The 17230-nt window shown below is 41.9% G+C and overlaps 1 protein-coding gene and 1 long non-coding RNA gene across 5 annotated transcripts; one reads left to right on the top strand and one right to left on the bottom strand.

The window, feature by feature from the left end:
• Positions 1-300: 300 nt before the first annotated feature.
• arhgef3 (Rho guanine nucleotide exchange factor (GEF) 3) lies at positions 301-16701 on the bottom strand. 4 transcript variants are annotated; one of them, XR_007964218.1, is made up of 13 exons: positions 16490-16701; positions 13451-13517; positions 10571-10633; positions 5977-6084; positions 5586-5897; positions 4922-4984; positions 4746-4842; positions 4585-4661; positions 3881-4138; positions 3627-3797; positions 2615-2804; positions 793-1912; positions 301-606 (listed from the first exon to the last, which is right to left on the bottom strand). XR_007964218.1 is itself a non-coding variant. In XM_052077259.1 (11 exons), exons 1-11 carry the CDS (start codon positions 13529-13531, stop codon positions 1440-1442), a joined length of 1893 nt encoding a protein of 630 aa, XP_051933219.1. In that variant the 5' UTR covers positions 13532-13591; the 3' UTR covers positions 861-1439. The 4 variants fall into 4 exon arrangements, 3 of the variants coding, with proteins under 3 accessions (XP_051933219.1, XP_051933220.1, XP_051933221.1); XM_052077259.1 differs by lacking the exons at positions 301-606; positions 16490-16701 and having other exon boundaries at positions 861-1912; positions 13451-13591; XM_052077260.1 differs by lacking the exons at positions 301-606; positions 13451-13517; positions 16490-16701 and adding an exon at positions 12070-12226 and having other exon boundaries at positions 861-1912.
• On the top strand, positions 11580-16984 carry LOC127608251 (uncharacterized). The gene is made up of 4 exons (XR_007964220.1): positions 11580-11840; positions 12199-12530; positions 13467-13647; positions 16441-16984. It is a non-coding gene; the product is annotated as an uncharacterized LOC127608251 (long non-coding RNA).
• Positions 16985-17230: the final 246 nt, after the last annotated feature.

The raw sequence follows: 17230 nt of genomic DNA, 5'->3' as shown, positions 1-17230 counted from the left end.
ACCCCCCGCGACCCAAGTGAGGATCAAGCGGTTCGGAAAATGGATGGATGGATGGATTATTTAGAATTGTAAATGTACGCATTAATTGGATTTTATTTCAACATTTTAACTGAAACAAATAGATGGCTGGTGGAATCTCGGGTTATGACCGAACTCAGTTTGCCTCCCAAATGACATATCAGTTTGTGAAACTTACAAAATCTTGAGTCCTGACATGGTCAATTATATTTAATTTCAATCAGACTTTTAAACATTTTAAAATGAACAATTTAAACTTAATGACACATTGACAGTCGACACTTGACAGATATGAATGCCTTTATTTCTACATCAATGTACACAAATATATATTATACAGCAGTTCCAGATATACACATTACAATCTGTCTCCGATTGTCATTCATTTGGGAAGAAAAAAAATTAAAATCGTCATCATCATAACACAGCAGGCTGCACATGTGAGATGAGTCATTACAGGGAGGAGTAATATGCCCCTTTCGTCAAAATCATTTTGACAACACGATGACATCGTAGGATGACAACATCAGAGCATGGGGGCAATACATTATATATGACCGGCGATTGATCCCCACATCTGATTGGTCACTCTAAATTGTCCCTAGGTGTGGGTGTGGGCGTGCATAGTTGTTTGTCTCTGTGTGCTCGGTGTGCTCTATGTGCCTACTGCCCGAAGACAGCTGGGATAGGCTCCAGCACCCCCCACGACCCTAGTGAGGATAAAGCGGTTCGGAAGATGAATGAATGAATGATCCCCACATGCCGACGGCAGACTACGAGGACTTAGCTCGATTTTGAGCCGACAGACAAACATAGTGTCTCGTAGCCGATTTTGACTTGCCTTGTGGCAGCATCGATTTGGCAGAGTGACAAGAAGCTGTCAAAGGGCATAAATATATTGTTACTCCTCTCAGTCCTAAATAGTAATAAATACATTATTGCATGTTAAAATCACTGAGGTGTTTTTTTTTTATGATGAATAGCCCATTTTCCCACAGAGACATCACAAAAATTAGGGACAGTGCATGGGAAATTGAACCTTATGTGCCTTTCACGCAGAATCCAGAGAAGAGAAGTGATTGTTGGGTGTTAAACTCAAGTCAAACATTTCCTTTACACAATGTTCTGTGTGCCCCCACTCGTCCAAACCCGCTGACATTAAATCCAACACTTCCCCATGCGGATATTGACCGTTGTACTTGAACACAAAGAAAACCAAGTGCGGTGTGAAAAAGCCTTTAGACACAGGATACGACATCTTAAAGCAGAAATTTCTGTTCGATAGAACAGCTGCGGGGGGGCTTTTCCAAGCTTTTAAAGTGACTGGTTTGGTGAAAGTCTCTTTGGTATTTGTTGTCCCTGGTTACCATGGCGACCATACATGTATCCAGACCTTTCTAGTAGTTTGTGAAGTGCAAACATCAGCATCGTATGTTCTCCTCGTCACTGGCGTCCTTATTGAACGCCTCCATTTCCTCCTCAGCATCCCCATTGCGTGTCTCACCGACGTCGTCCTCCATTTCCATTCTCAATTCGGCCTGTTCCGTCTCCATGGCCACAGCGGCATCACTTCTTGTGTCCGCTTTCCTTGCCGTCCTGTTTTCACCTTGCTCGCACAGCCTTTTGTCGTCCTCCGGCTCCGGTTCTGACTCCATCACCGCCTCTGGTTCCAGCTCCGTCTCCAGCTCCGTCTCCAGCTCCGTCTCCAGCTCCTTCCTGACGTCTTTTGGCAAACACGGTCCATTTTCCTGTGCCGCTTCTGCCTCCGCTGCCTCTTTGGCCTGGCGGATGCAGTTGATCCACTGCTGCTTGTTGAAGGCGTCACTGGCTTGGAAGCAGTGACTCTGCGGAGCGCCACCCGAAACCCGGTACGACACCCGGAAGAAGTTTTTTGCTGCCAGGACACAAAACATGAGGCGGTCATGTGAGGCGAACCACCCCTGTCATAACTTACATAACATAACCACTCAACGACACAAAGTCTGAGGCCATCGCCAGCTTCAGTTTGTTGTATAACGGTCATATAGACACTTTGACATGTCAGCAAAACCTGGACGCGACCAATATGGATTTTTCGAGACCGATTCTGATTCAGATTTTTGATACCAATTAATCCGCTGATTAATTTAAGCAACGTAAAATGAATGCAATATCTTTTTGGTCCTTTAACACTTACAATGAGTTACAGCCAGAAAATGTGATATTATAATAGAGTAATATATGAAATATAGAGGTTATAATACTACATCTAGTATTTGTTTAATTATACAACTGAGAGAAAAAATTATGACAACCGAAAAGAAATCTTAAAAAATCCTAAAAATACACCAAATCAATTTTGATCCATTTTGCAAAAATGTTTGTGTCATATAAAGAAAAACAAAAACCTAAACTTGAAAAGGGTTGAAAACAGTCATTTGGGCACTATAGGAACCTCCCCGGCGATTCACAAATCACCAATAAGCAAGGGGTCACCGTATTTCTCAACACGTTTGTCTGAGAAGGGGTTTTGGACGTTGGCGGAGGTCGGAGGCATTTATATATAAAACGAATGGCCGGGGACTTTGGCAACAACTTGCATCTCGTCACTACTGACTGCGCTCGTTGTTGCTGAAAGCTCCCCGGATGGAGCCGCCCACTCTCATCTCGCCGTCCGAGACGTCCTCTAGGTCCAGCTGACAGATGGGGATTGGTCGCCGGCACAGCTGGTAGCTGACCGGCTGCTCGTTGAGCGAGACGGAGCGCGTGATGACCAGCACGTCCTGGAACAGGAACACGTGGAGCTTCTACACATGGAAGGAGAATTTCAAACGTTGGAGACAAATGTTTTTTTTTACACTTCCAAATTTGTATTTTCCGCAGGATGAGGCGCACCAAAAAGCATTCGATATTCTCCAAAGCCGACAGTGCGCCTTATAATCCGATGTGCCTAATATATAGATCAATATTCTGATTTCTTGGATGTAGTATTTTAAATGTTCTATTAAACGCTTTGTTACAACTGCAGTGGTTGTGAAAGCTCTACATAAATAAAGCTGCAATGCATTCTATTGGATTTCCTTTAGCACCCTCTAGTGGAAGCATAACGCAACTACCACCACTATTGTAGATTCTATTCGCCGTATAATAGAGTGCGCCCTAAATATGGAAACTGTTTTAGAATAGGCCATTCATTGAAGGTGCGCCTTATATTCCGAAGTGCCTTATAGTGCGGAAAATACGGTATTTTAATCAGCATTTAGAGCCATCGTTGAACTGCAAATCCTCAGAATTTCAACCTCCCGTTCATGGCTGTAGTATACAAGTCCAGACTCCATTCTCGGGCTTGGCCATTGGATTCGTAAAATATTTTTATGGACTCGGCCGAGTCCAAGTATGTTTTTATGCCTGAAATTGAATGTCCTCCTTCAAAATTAAGCTTTCAAACAGAACATTTTTGAGATGATCAAAATAGTCAATAGTGGGGAACCTGAAGGCGAGCCAACAAGCACGGTTATAAAATTTGGTTTTACCAACCATGCAGAAATGGCGTCTTCAAACAAAACAAACATGAAGAAACCTACAGATTCTGTCAGAAGATTGACAAACCATTGCACAGTGTCGCTCACCAGTCCTCGGTTGTTTTTGAGCTCGCCGTGGCAGCTGAGCGTCCGCGAGCGTTGGATGAGGGCGTCCCTGTGGCCAACCTCGGCGTAGAGCAGCCGGTCCTTATAGAACTGACACTCGGACTCGCCCGTGCGCCTGTTGATGTCGGCCACCACGCCCTGGACCAGCAGCATCTGTAAAAAAAAAAAAAAAAAAAAATTGTTCCCCTTGCATATGTTATTTGTATTTTTTTGCACAGACAGGGGTTTTCCTTCACCCCTTGGTCCAGGTGCGGCCGGTCTGGGTGGTGCTCGGGTGTGTGCTTGAGGATCTCACGGAGCAGCAGCGGGTATTTGACCAGTCGGCTGCGCGGGATGTCCAGGAAGTTCCACAGGTCCAACTTCCTGCTGAAGGGCGACTGCTGGCAGCGCTGCAGGAAGTCCTGCACCCGACGGTCCAGCTTCTTCTGGTCCAGCAGGGCCTTGGCCCAAACCTGGTTGCTGCAATACGCCGTGTACGATGACAGACATGGCAGCTGCGCACACATGCACACTAGTGTTGGCCTACATTGTATGGATAGCAGCAGAATATATTTAGCCAACGATAGCAATTTTGTTACTACGATCCATCTCAACTTTGACGCAACGGAAGCAGATGAAATTTAAGAATATCATTTGGCTCAGTCAGTCATTTCTATTGATCACACGCATTTGCTCTCCGTTTAATAAAACAAAGTAAGCTTCGTTGGTGACACTGTTGTAAGCCACCACTCGTCATCCAAATAGGTCAACGTGTACTTTTGTTTTTGTCAACACATGCCTTTTCCAAAAACCTGACTCTCTTCTAAAAAAATGAAAAGTATAATTTGATTGCCAATCAGCTGTTTCATGAAACACATTATTTTTTTTAATATTTAACTAACTTTCATTTCCGCACTTGGCTCATGAAAACAGCGCACCAACAGCCACATTTCACACTCACCCAGCCGGTCAGGATCTGTCCGACGTGTTCTGTGGACCCGTCCGGTTTCCTGGCCTCGCAGAGCCGACTCAGCAGCTCTGAGGATGAACAAAAAAAAACGCTCCCTCAGCACTCGGGTGTCGGAATGAGAACTGGGTCAGGATGTCGTGGCTGCGCATTACCTTCATGAAGGGGGATCAGTGAGTCCAGGGTACCGAAGATCTGGTTCAGTTCTTGCTCAGTCATGATGGACAGCTTCAGCATGGGGTCGTGGTACGCCTGCAGCACACACCCACACACGCAAACAAAGATGACAATTGGGGTTGGTTGAGTATGTAGAACACATTGTTTAGCTTACCTTTTTTGCCAGTTTGAGATCCTCCACCAGATCTTGCTCGCCCTGAGCCAACTCAAAAATCGCCTGTAATGTAAACAATTTACTATTAGTATAACGGGGAGGGGTGGATAATTTTTTTTTAATTTGTATTTTTTTTCAACAGTTTTAATCTTGGTTATTAAAATCAATAGTTTTCTTTGGGGGGGAGTCAAAATATTATGATTATGAGAATAAATTCAGATTTTTGTTTCAAAGTCTCGCTTTCATTGAAGAAAAAGGATGATGTATTGAAAGCCAGAAAAAAAATTATATTCTGAAAATAATGTCTTGCTGAATCTGTCAAAATCACCCATCAACTAGTGATGTGGGCAGAATCAATTTTCTGATTGGCTGCATGACTGCTTATGTATTCAAACAAATATTTCAGTCCAGGAATTACAATGATTTAAATAATTGTTTATTTTTTATAACAGAGGCAGGGAGATCCAAATCACTGAGAGTTTATTTTAAAGAAATATTTATCGATAACTATAATTTTGGCACACACAAAAGAAAATTAACAATCCATTGATTGATTAAAAAAAATACTATAACTATTTTTTTCTGTACTATTTAATACTTTGCCAGAATTTGAATTTAAAATTTCAATGTGTGTAAAAGGTATCAATATGATATCAAACGTGACCTCCTGCCGTTTGATGTCTTTGGGGCTTAGCGTTTGCGAAGCCCCCAAGTGGACATCGAAGGTCTCGCTCCAGAGTTTGCTGTCGCGGCGCTTGGCGGCCGGGCCGGTCGCCGCGGCAACTCTGGACGTCGAGGAGCCGGAGGAAGAAGAAGAAGAAGAAGAAGTGGTAGAGGAGGAGGAGTTGGACATGGCTGCTGAGGTCACTCGCATCTTCATGGAAGAGGAGGAGGAGGAAGGGGGAGGAGGTCGAGGAGGAGGCGGAGGCGACGACGGAGGAGGAAGTCCTCGCTCTCTTCGGAAGCTGATGGAACGCTGGGAGAGTTGACATCCGTCAGAAAAAAAAACACCAAACAACAAACGGCATCCTGTTGTTTTGCTTTTGGAGGCTCACCTGCAGCGTCTGGCCGAACCTTTTGAGCGGCGCCGTCTTGATGGGCAGGAGGCTGGCCAGTGACGTCACTCTGGACACCAACGCTTTGCTGCGCTTGGCGCTCGGTTCCTGCAAAACAACCACAGAGAAGACCGATTGTTAATTGGCAACAAAATTTTGGCTGCCACCACTAAACGAACCTGATCGTCGGCAAGGTTTAAATTTTGGAACGTTGATGCGTATCTAATCAAGTACTTTCTCCACTCGTCCGCCAACAACCAGGCGGCAACTAACACTTCATTGAGCTGTCTAATATACTAGGCTAAATGCTACAGTATGACAGCGTAAAGTACCGTTTTGAATGAAAAGGAATGTTTACCAAGCTGATAATAACATAAGTAGAGTTATTATTGACTACACAATATCCGCCAATACGTACAAACACCATGAGGTGCCAGAATCACTCTGCGTAGATCTTTTCTGTTCCCGCTTCCGGAGCCTAACGCGACCGTCTTCCGGTTGTGAGTACTTTGAATTTATTTAAGCGTCGCGGTAAGATCTTTTTCCACTCATGACAGTTAAGACTGTGAAAAAGTTGAGAAAATAATATAAGTATTTCAAGTGTCTTCATCAGTCGCTCCACGCGCTGAAATGGTTGGCTGATGTGCTCATGCTAAGCTAATACGTTGACCTCGAACGATCCGACCCAATCGTCATCAATATTCCTTGTCAAACTCATATTCACGGGGCAATCAAATGTAGAAACAACATTGATGGTTTCACAAAGCCTCGCCCCGGGGTAATTAACCAGTCAGCAGTTTCAGGCGAAAGGCACTGTGACCTTGACCAACGTTTGCCACCTTGAATTGTTTTCGCTGGTCAGAAGCAACATTATGTACATTTCTGGAATACATTTGCGAACATCAGGAATCCGCAGGGGGAGAATGCCAACTGGTGTCGTTTTCCTTGAAATTTGAGTGTTTTTTTTTTTGTTTGATTTTTGAGATTTTTTTTTTTAAAAGGCATTTTAAAACAAAAAAGTTCTGTTATTACAAAGAAGAAGTAATAATTGTCCAGGAACAAAATCACAAAAGTGAAAATACGATCACATTTTTTTTTCTCAATAAAAATAACAATAAAAATTACTATTAGTGTGCGGACATTGACAGTGTGTAGCAGTGGTTCTTTTTGGCTTGTATTAGAGTTCTTTTGAGGTTAAATGTTCTGTCAGCTGTAGTTGTTGTCAAAGCGCTAAATAAATAAACCTGGATTGTATTGTATGAAGTAAATCATGGGGAGGATGAAATACTCTTTCACCTAAAAAGAAATTATGAAAATAAAGTTTTTCAAGAAAATATCTTTTTTTTTTAGAAAAGAAAGAATAAAAAATGATATGATGAAAACAGTGACAAAAAGTATTTTTACACAAATGAAGTCTTTTTGTTGTTGTTGTTTTTTATGTCGAGGGATTTTTTTCCCCACAAAAATACAACCTTGCAAGAACAGATTTTAATTGTCACAATCAAATGGAAAAAAAAGCTCAGATTTGATCTGATCCTGTGTACATATTTGGCGGAGATAAAAATGTGCATTTTTCTGCGGAAAAAAAAAAGTTGCTATTAACGAGACGAAATTGAAATTAATTTCAGGACGATGACGCCCATGCCATAAATATGCATTTCTAACACATGACACTCCAACAGCAATATAAAACTGGTCTTATTTTTGTTGTTGTTGTTGTTTGTGAGGCGTGTGATACGGTACCGGCACTTGTATGCTCCCGCGCTTGCTGACCTCCACAGACGACGCCAATTTCAAGTTGTGAAGCAGCAGATCCAAACGCTTCTGCCCGGCAACCATGATGCTCACCCCAAAACCAAACAAAGACCCGTTTGCCACCGGTTTGCGAAGCGCACAACGATAACTCAACTGCTCTGCTGTTCCTCACAACAACATCTGGACCACAAAAGCTCAATTCCATCCCTCTCAAAGCTTCTCTCTCTCTCTCTCTCTCTCTCTCTCTCTCTCCCCCCCGTCTGTGATGCTCGCTCGGCTTATCAGTTTTTCTTTTTCTCTGTGACTCATCACTTCGTCACTCTCTCAATGCTCCCCGTGCTTCCTTCCTCCCTTCCCACCTTTTCTCAGAATTCAGCGGAAAAAAGCGGCCTACTTACCATCACAAATGGCTCAAACTCATGAAAATTCAGTTCCATAAAAGGGAATAACAAGAACGGGGGGGGGGGGGGGGGGAATTACAGTAATTGTTTTTTTTTGTTTTGAGAACTGTTGGGAGGATTTTAATCAATGATTCAATCAAATTCCTATTTATACATTTAATTGATGAAAATACTATTAAGAATTGGAATCAATACAATGAATTTATATTTTTTTAAATGACCTTTATTAATTTTATTTTTTAAAAAGTTGTAAGATTGCAAAACTAGAATCAAGTCAGATGATTTTCTAACAGATAAGTAATATTACAAAAATAATGTTGCGTTATTGTCCGTCCCCCCCAACACAATATTTTATCAGGATCAAGTTGTATTCACTTTTTGATGAGACGAAGACAATGGCCGCCATTGTGTCCCCTTTGGAGCGGTCGCCATGGTTTCACGCTAGGGCAATGACTCGTCTCCGAGTCAGTGACCTCGCTGCGTGTCATGCAGCCTTCAGCTCAAAATGGCGTTCTGCAGTATTTGCTTGTATTGAATCAACCGCATCGACTAAAATGACTCAAGTTGAGCCGAGTCTGTAAAATAAAAAGGAGTTTATTTGTTCGGCCCACTACGAGTTGCATGAGGAGCTCGCATGAAAAAGTGGCCCACAGTCGCTTGCTTGCGTGCCATCCAATAATTGCTCACGGAGCATGTGACCCCACCCGTCAACATGTTCATTAAAAACACGTCGATAATGAATTTCGACGACGTCAACGTCCACGCAGGGGCAACTCACGTGTCGCTTTTGACAGCCGGCCTGCAAAAAAAACTTGCAAAAGTGCTCACACGGATGGGCCGGGTCACTCCCTGATTAATTCACAACTTATTCAATTGAACAAAAAAAAGTTGATTGCCGAGTATATGCAAACTAGTTTACTTGACTGATATTTTTAAACTAAATAAATTGGTAAATTGTCTAATAAGGGGGCGGCCCGGTAGTCCAGTGGTTAGCACGTCGGCTTCACAGTGCAGAGGTACCGGGTTCGATTCCAGCTCCGGCCTCCCTGTGTGGAGTTTGCATGTTCTCCCCGGGCCTGCGTGGGTTTTCTCCGGGTGCTCCGGTTTCCTCCCACATTCCAAAAATATGCATGGCAGGCTGATTGAACACTCCAAATTGTCCCTAGGTGTGAGTGAGAGTGCGAATGGTTGTTCGTCTCTGTGTGCCCTGTGATTGGCTGGCACCCGATTCAGGGTGTCCCCCGCCTACTGCCCGGAGACAGCTGGGATAGGCTCCAGCACCCCCCGCGACCCTAGTGAGGATCAAGCGGTTAGGAAGATGGATGGATGGATGGATGTCTAATAAGGTGAATGAATACAAAAATACATCAAAATATGTACATGCTTATGAACCATTTTTGGGAAAAAATGACCAAATTAATGTACAACAAATGAATTGTAATATGGTAATAAAAATAATTTATGCAAATCTTTAATTAATTTAGTTAAATATAATCAATAATCAGATCCTATGAAAAAAGTCAAAAATCATCGTTTTACTAAAATGTGATGATTTAGAAATAAAATCAATGGATCAAAATGAATCCAAATTTGTCTTCCTTTCAAACGTGTGTGCGTGTGTGTGTGTGTGTGTGTGTGTGGTGAGGTGAGGTCAGCGGTATCGCGCATCCTGTGCTGATTTCAGCAAAGTGAGAAACGCCCGGGAAGGAACTGTCAGCCGCACTAAAAATACAAAAATACCCACACGTGCATGTCACGTCACATTTGGAGACACGAAGACGAAATGCCCACCCGCCGCCAAAGCAGCCACACCCCGTCCCCCAACTCACCAGGGTGTCAACCTAAAACTAAAATTAAAGTCACAGACAAAAGAAAAAAAAAATGCCTGCATTGTTGATATTGTATGACTGTGTCCTCAAGGTCACATGACCTTGACTGCATCGACCAAAGCCAGACAAAACGTGGCGTCGGCTGGTCTCCTGAGTCTTCAGATCTGTGAGCATCCATGTCAGGTTTGAACAAAAACACGAGGCCTGATGTTTTTTAATCTGACCTAGTGAGCATTTCTTTTAAAAAATGTTGCCGTTGCAGTTTTTTCGTAGTTTGATTCCCTAAAATGAGTTCATTCAAAGTGGGTTTTATTCATTTATTTCTCAAACTGATTTACTGAAAATTGAGTACACGTTTAAAAATGCTATTTATATATTTCTTTCGATGTACTAATAATGGCCATATTATTACTATTCATGGAATTTTGGTATTCACTGTTTAGTATTGTCTATCTACATGTGTTGCTGCATCGTTTGTCTTCAACGATTGCTTCAAGTGTTAAAACTAGTGTGACATCGATGCTAGTTTCATTAGCTTGTCTATGGCGTTTCTCCATTGTTTGTTAGCATGATGCTCGCCCAGGACAAAGAACTGAAGTCAGAGCTTACGTTGATATCCAGAGTGCAGAGGCTGAGCGAGTCGGCATCTCTGCTGGCCTGCTTCCTCTTCTTCTGGAATCCACAAAAAAAAAAAAAAGAAAAGCACATTACAAATAGCCACTGACTAATCAATCCATTTAATTGGCCGATATCAAATTAACAAAAAGGTAGCTTTTTTTCCCCTTTGCATTATCACATTGCCGCAGAAGACAAAGATAAAAAATCCACATCGGTCAGATACTAATTACAACATCATCTTCCTTCCATTAGCAGTTCTATGGTTATCATCACACCTTTTATCTTTGCCGATCACTGCAGTGATTGTAAACTCATTCGAAAAAAGCCAATAAATAAGCATAAAATACTTCTGGGGGTTAAGCTTTAGCTCAGAAAGATTCAGGTGATCGCATGTCCGCCTCAGGGTTCGATTCCGGCTCAGGCCTCACTGTATGGATGGAATCTGCATGTTCTGTGCCCCTGCGATTAGCTGGCAACCAGTTCAAGGTGTACCCGTCTAGTGCGCGATGACAGCTGGGATAGGCCCCCCGCTACCCAACTAGCACGAGTAGTGCCAAGTTGAACCACAACTACTCAGCTAAAGGAGTCGACAAGACGTTAAAAAAAAAATGTCTGAGCACACACGGACGGCACCATGGAAACGAGCGGCTTTATCTGCCGAGAAGTGTGCGATGTGTTTTCCTGCAGGTTGCCAAGACAACAACACACAATGAAACGTGTGGGAGGACACGAGGAGAGGACGCAAGGAAAGGACACAAACGGGAAGGAGGTGAAGAGAAGACAGAGGAGCGATGTTGTAGATCAGAACAATGGCAGGAAGTTTTATGTCAACGTGTGTGTGTGTGTGTGGACGTTGTTGTTTTGGACATTATGTAAGATGACAAAGTTTACCTTTGACTCACAGCCTCGGCTTCTTGAAGGACAATCAAGAAGTTAAAAGAACCTTTGCACTGCTGTGTTTTTTTGTCAGTCAACTGGCGTTAGTGGACTCACTGGTCCGCAACCGTTCACTAACTTGAGTTAGTCGGCTCACGAGAAAGACTGCAGATTCAGACGAATCGATGGAATCACTCCATTGACTCTCGTAAGAAGAATGACGAAAAACACACGAGGGACTCGGAAGATTCAGTTGAATCGGATCGCTGACTCCCGAAAAACGCAGCAGGTTCGGGTGATTCAATTGAACCAAGCCACTGACTTCAGCGAACGGCTTTGTCGGAAACGCGGCGGACGGTGGATTCAAGTTAGCGAACTCAACTCGGTGAGTTGTCAATTATCACTAGACCCCTCGTTGCTTTGAAAACTCAGTCAAGTGCCATTGACGACTGTGGACGTCAAAGATCCATTTGAACTGGGCTGGCAGTCACTTGAGTTCAGATCAGTAAAGTCACTAAGTTGCATTCAAAGTCTCTTTTAAAATGAGTCAATTAGGGAACTCAGCTACTTGATTCAGGTAGCTATGGCAACAGGTTAAAATTTTTATGACTCACCCGATAGTAAAGGAACAGACAGCAGCCCATCATCGGCGCCTCACAACTGACACTCGATTCTCAATTCAGTTGGCAATCACATTTGATGCAAGAACGCGAAAACTTCGCCTCTTCTTCTTCTCCTTCTAGATTAGCCGTCTTGGACCACAAGAGATGCGGCCTTCTCTCCAGGCGCTGGCCAAAGAACAGGAACCCTCCAGCATTGTGCGCGACCACTCAGCCGGCCCCCGTCGGACAAACAGGAAGTGACGGCGGCGCGGAGGAAAAACAGGCTAAAATTAGGAGCTCCGGGAGATGCGGAGAGCCCGGCGCAAGGGGGACAACAACAAGGCCGCTCCGGAAATACCTTCACGCCGAAGCCAGGTTGACCTCGGTGACATGACGTTTAGCGTCAAGCCATAAGCGGCCCAAAACCTATTTTGAAATCACGCGTGATGTCAGAAAATCCCGGCAGACTTCAGGTCAGTGAGCACCGTGAGGATAAAGGGCATCTTGCCGTGTGCTCAGCAATCAGCAAGATCGATAGATAAATAATGATGACAAAAAAATTATGGCATGTTTGGTTTTTCCATATAATATTCCTTCATTTGCTCGGTTACATTCTTATATTTGTTGTCTACAATTTATTTATTTTTTTAAATGTATTTTTCTCCTAATATTTTTGGCTACATTGTAGTAATTTACCAAATATTTTGCATTAGCTTTTTTTTTCTAGCTAAAGTAGTGGCATTACATTTTTGTCGAATATTTTGCAGTATTTTTTGATGTGCCTAAGACAGCTAGCAGTGATGATAACCACAGAAAAGGAAATGCAAATGTCTCAACAATATGATCAAACAATGAAATACCAATGACATCGTTAGCGAGCAGATGGTAAAAAGTGAGGCCAACAATGCCTCTGAAAATGTGCACATTTTTTCTGCCTTCATGATTACAACACTCATCATCATGATGACATCACTGTCCTAACTTTTCAAACTTTTAAGACAGGAAAGAGCATTAAAAAAAAAAAATCAGCCATTGCGTTTTTGTGTTCGTGACACTTTTGAACCTGCAATACATTTTTCCAAAAGATTTTCCATTCCTTCCTATGGGAATGAATGCAAAATGAAATGAGAACAAAAGGCTGCGCATGAGGGAAATTACAAGTACATGTGCTGCCGTTGTGCAACTATGCTCCGCTTTTGCTCATTGTTTAAGACCCGTAGACTCATTCTGGTTGAAAAAAAAAACAATAGAAGGAACTGAAGGAGGCCGTGATGACGTTATTAATCACTTAACAGTAAATTTAGACCAGTGGACACAATCAATGCGGTACAAAAGGCACTTTGTATCCTGTTCATACATGTTCGCGCGCGTGTGTGTGTGTGTGTGTGTGTACCCCTCTAAAAGAGCAGCCGTCAGCCGAGAGTAAAGAGGACGACATCGTCTTCTTTTGCGGCCTCCACCTGAAGAGACACATGGGGGAAAAGATAAAGGAATGATGATCAATCGATCCATCGCCACCAAGTCTCTCAGCCAGTTGTCAGCTCACGATGAGTCAGGATTAACTAGAACGCCACCTGGTGACCTCCAATGGTAAGTGCATCACGTCCTCACGTAATTCGTAACCATCCACCTTCTAAAACGATTGACCGCATTCCCACGCCGTTGTTTGTCTACATGAACCAATTGGTGTGATTATAGTTTTGGATTTGAGTTTTATTTTATTTTTCCAAAAATGCTTCCTTTTTGTTTATTTTTTATTTGTTTATGTTTTTCTAATATGTGGGGTATTTTTGTTCAGTGCAAGATTTTCTGTAGCTACGGATGTACAGCAACACCGAAATAAATCTGTTTGAAATTAACCCACAAAGCTCATATAATGAAATAAAAATTATTCAAAAACAAAATACATACCCTACTATTACGACTTCTACTACTGTAAGCGTTAAAATTGTTGTTAAAGTTGTAAATTTCCCCATTGTGGGACGAATAAAGGATATCTTAAAAGAAACGTATTGCAAAGTGATGACGTCAGGAGAGAAAATGTAGCTATAATAATTGTAGATCTGTTTATTATTTTGTATAACGTCCCAATTACTTAGCCATTCTAACCCGCTGTTATGCCACCCGTCCACAAGGTGTCGCGGGAGCTCGGTTGTTGATTAGCAAACACGAGGAAGCCTGTAACACGTTCTTGGTGCTGCTGAGTAAAAACCACTTTCAAGCTCATCAGGACTGGTCTCTTCACATCAAAACTACAATAATAATAATAATACATTTCATTCAAAAGCGCCTTTCAAGATACTCAAGGACAATTTACAACCAATACAAGAACAATAAAAATATATGTTGTGTAGCGAAAATTAAACGGGCACTAAACGTGCTCGTTGTCCAAAAGATGTACGAGTCCTGGACACTCTTCCTTTAACGAAGAGTGTTTTGGAACCCATAAACATAACATGCTACACTATTACTACTACTACTAAATATATGTGTATAAAATCTAATAATATTAAGATTTGTTTTAAATCATATAGTTACATTTTCATTTTTTATTGCAGTTATTTCAGTTGTTTTAATTAACTGCCAACAAACTGACAGACGTTTGTTTGTCCAAAATGTGCCCTGACGCTGACTGGCGACCAGTGCATTGTTTGTCCATATTTGCCCTGCCATTGGGTGGCGACCAGTCCATTAAAAGTCGGAGCACATGCGAGGGAAGCACCTGCTGTGGGGTTGCTTCTTACACGGCGGTTATAACGTGAACAAACAAACGTCTGGCAGACGGACGACATTCCTGTAAAGATCAGCGTCAGCCTCGCCTTGTGGGTCGAGTTCTTGTCAAGCGTCTTTTGGAACTCTTTGACACTTTTCACCACTTCCTGTTTGCTTTTCAACCGTAACATGCTAGTCTGATGATGAGCAACAAATGGCCAACGCCGTTGGCCAGGCAGCTTACCAAGCCACATCGACACTCCCTGCCTAACCGAAACAAATAAACAAACAAACAAAACAAAAACAGACAAAAAAATGACAAAAAAATGAGACAAATTAACAACAAAAGACCCACAAAAAAAGGAAAAATGGGGTCAATGAGACGATAAAAACGAATGACTAAAATTTGCTGAAAAGCGACAAAAATTGAACAAAAATAGAGCAAAATAACCCCACACAAAACAGTCATAAAAACAAGCAAGCACGTTTGGCAATATTCGACAAAACAAAAGTAGGACAAAAGGTAACAAAAACAAACAGAAAATAAGAAGAACATGCAAAACTAACACAAACACAATAAAAATCAAGGCAAAACATATAAAAGCAAAATGGATTTGGATCGGAATAAATTGAAAAAAAGGTGACGCTCCCCACAAAAAGGGCAAAAGTTAATAAAATCAGTTAAAAAAAAGAAAAGCACGACCCAACACCCCCCCCCCCCCCCACGAATAAAGTACATGCAACAGTCAATCTAACGATAGCATAACATAAAGCAATAATGATTTTTAAAAATGACAAAACAAATACAAATCTGCCAAGATCTCAATATCAGACAAAGATAGGACCAAAAAAACTAAGCAGACAAAAATCCGAGAACAAATTTCTTTTAAATTAAAAAGATAAAACAACTTTAGGACTTTTTGCTAAGTTAAAAAGTCCTCAATTACTTTGCAAAAATTTTAAGTGTCACAACTTTTGCTACAATTTTTTTTCTTTTGAATGCTGACTCGAATACAGCCCTAAATTTGGAGTCAACAACACATCCAGTCAAGTTAAAAAAAAAATTTCCCAAGTTCCGCCCACTGACCAATCACAGCTATTCAAGCTTTTTTTTCTCTCCCCCTGACTCATGTCCACTCCTCGCTTACCCCTCTGCTTTTTGGAACATTCTGATGTCTGTTACTGTAGCGCTGCTGCTACCTTGACTTATGAGTTGAATTCATTCCGTGACCACGAAGCCAACTCCATTTACTCGCATGTCAAATCCATTTTCACATTCAAATCAATTCAAATGCAATTCCTCCCTTCCAGCCCCCACAAACACGCCACCATTTTTTTACAACAAGACAAAAACAAAAACAAAAATAGAAAAATGACTAAAATAAAAATACTTGAGAAAAATAATTGAGAGCCCCAAAAAATATTGCAACAATAAAATGAATGCAAGAAATATTTTGGAAATACACAAAGTACAAACCAGACTGAACCACAGTGAAAAACAGTATTAAAAAAGTTTAGTTTTTTGGTTTAGTAATAAATCACTTGCATAGCCTTCAAACTATTACTGATGAGTACAGTACTAGTATAATTTCTTGATTATATGATGATGATTACGGCAACATTATGAATGCAATTCGTGGCTTCCTTTGATTTGTTTTTGTTTTTCGACAGCGGAAACTTGAATGGCAACCGGAGTGAAGTAAAGGCTGGGTACGCTCACCTTGCGGGGGGGCTGCCATCCATCACCTGCCTGCATGGGAGCCCCTGCGACACCTCACTCAGCCCCTCCTCGCTCACTTGCCTTCCAAAACCGCCCCTCACGTCACCCCACCAAAAAAAAAAAAAAAAAAAATCCAACAACAACAACAACAACTGAAGCAAGATACAGCACAACAAGCTCCAGTCGCGCTTGTCTTCTCGCTCAACAAACATGAAAAAATTGGTGAAAAAAAGTTTTTTATGACATCCAGAGGTCAAAGTTTTGGTCCAGAAGTCGGCCGGGCTGGGAGAAGAACAAGCATGAAAAGTGACTCAACTGTCAAGAAGCTGAATGGCTCAAGTCAAGCGAAAAGGATTTCTCCGGGGGGACGCTTCCCATACACATTTTTACTGTTAACAAAATAAGAGCTATCACGACAGCGCTCTTGCTCGGCGTGCCTTCACAACAATGCATCAATCATAAAGTCCACAGAGAATGATTAGACTAGATTACCCCCCCCCCCCAAAAAAGGCAACATTTTAGAAAATACAACAAATACTAGAAAAAGGTCTTTAACAAAAATATGAATTAATTAAAGTTGATTTAGAAAAAAATCTGTAAAATTAAAAGAATACGATGAACAAATTTAAAATAGATGAGTAGTTAGCACGTCGAACTCACAGTGCAGAGGCTGCGGCCTTGCTAGGTGGAGTTTGCATGCTGTCCCCGTGACTGCGTGGGTTTTCTTCGGGTACTCTGGTT

This window comes from Hippocampus zosterae, chromosome 9, assembly GCF_025434085.1.
Source record: "Hippocampus zosterae strain Florida chromosome 9, ASM2543408v3, whole genome shotgun sequence".
Lineage (NCBI taxonomy): Eukaryota > Metazoa > Chordata > Actinopteri > Syngnathiformes > Syngnathidae > Hippocampus > Hippocampus zosterae.
The sequence above is the reverse complement of the archived record's forward strand: the minus strand, read 5'-3'. Positions and strand labels throughout refer to the sequence as shown.

Bases quoted from the DNA above. Each gene is read 5' to 3' on its own strand.
- arhgef3 (XM_052077259.1), bottom strand. From the start codon at position 13,531: ATGTGTCTCTTCAGGTGGAGGCCGCAAAAGAAGACGATGTCGTCCTCT. The intron at 5,898-5,976 runs GTGAGCCTCCAA...CAACTCTCCCAG, and splicing joins GGTTCGGCCAGACGCTGCAG to CGTTCCATCAGCTTCCGAAG. The intron at 1,913-2,614 runs GTCAGTAGTGAC...GTGTCCTGGCAG, and splicing joins TTTCAGCAACAACGAGCGCA to CAAAAAACTTCTTCCGGGTG.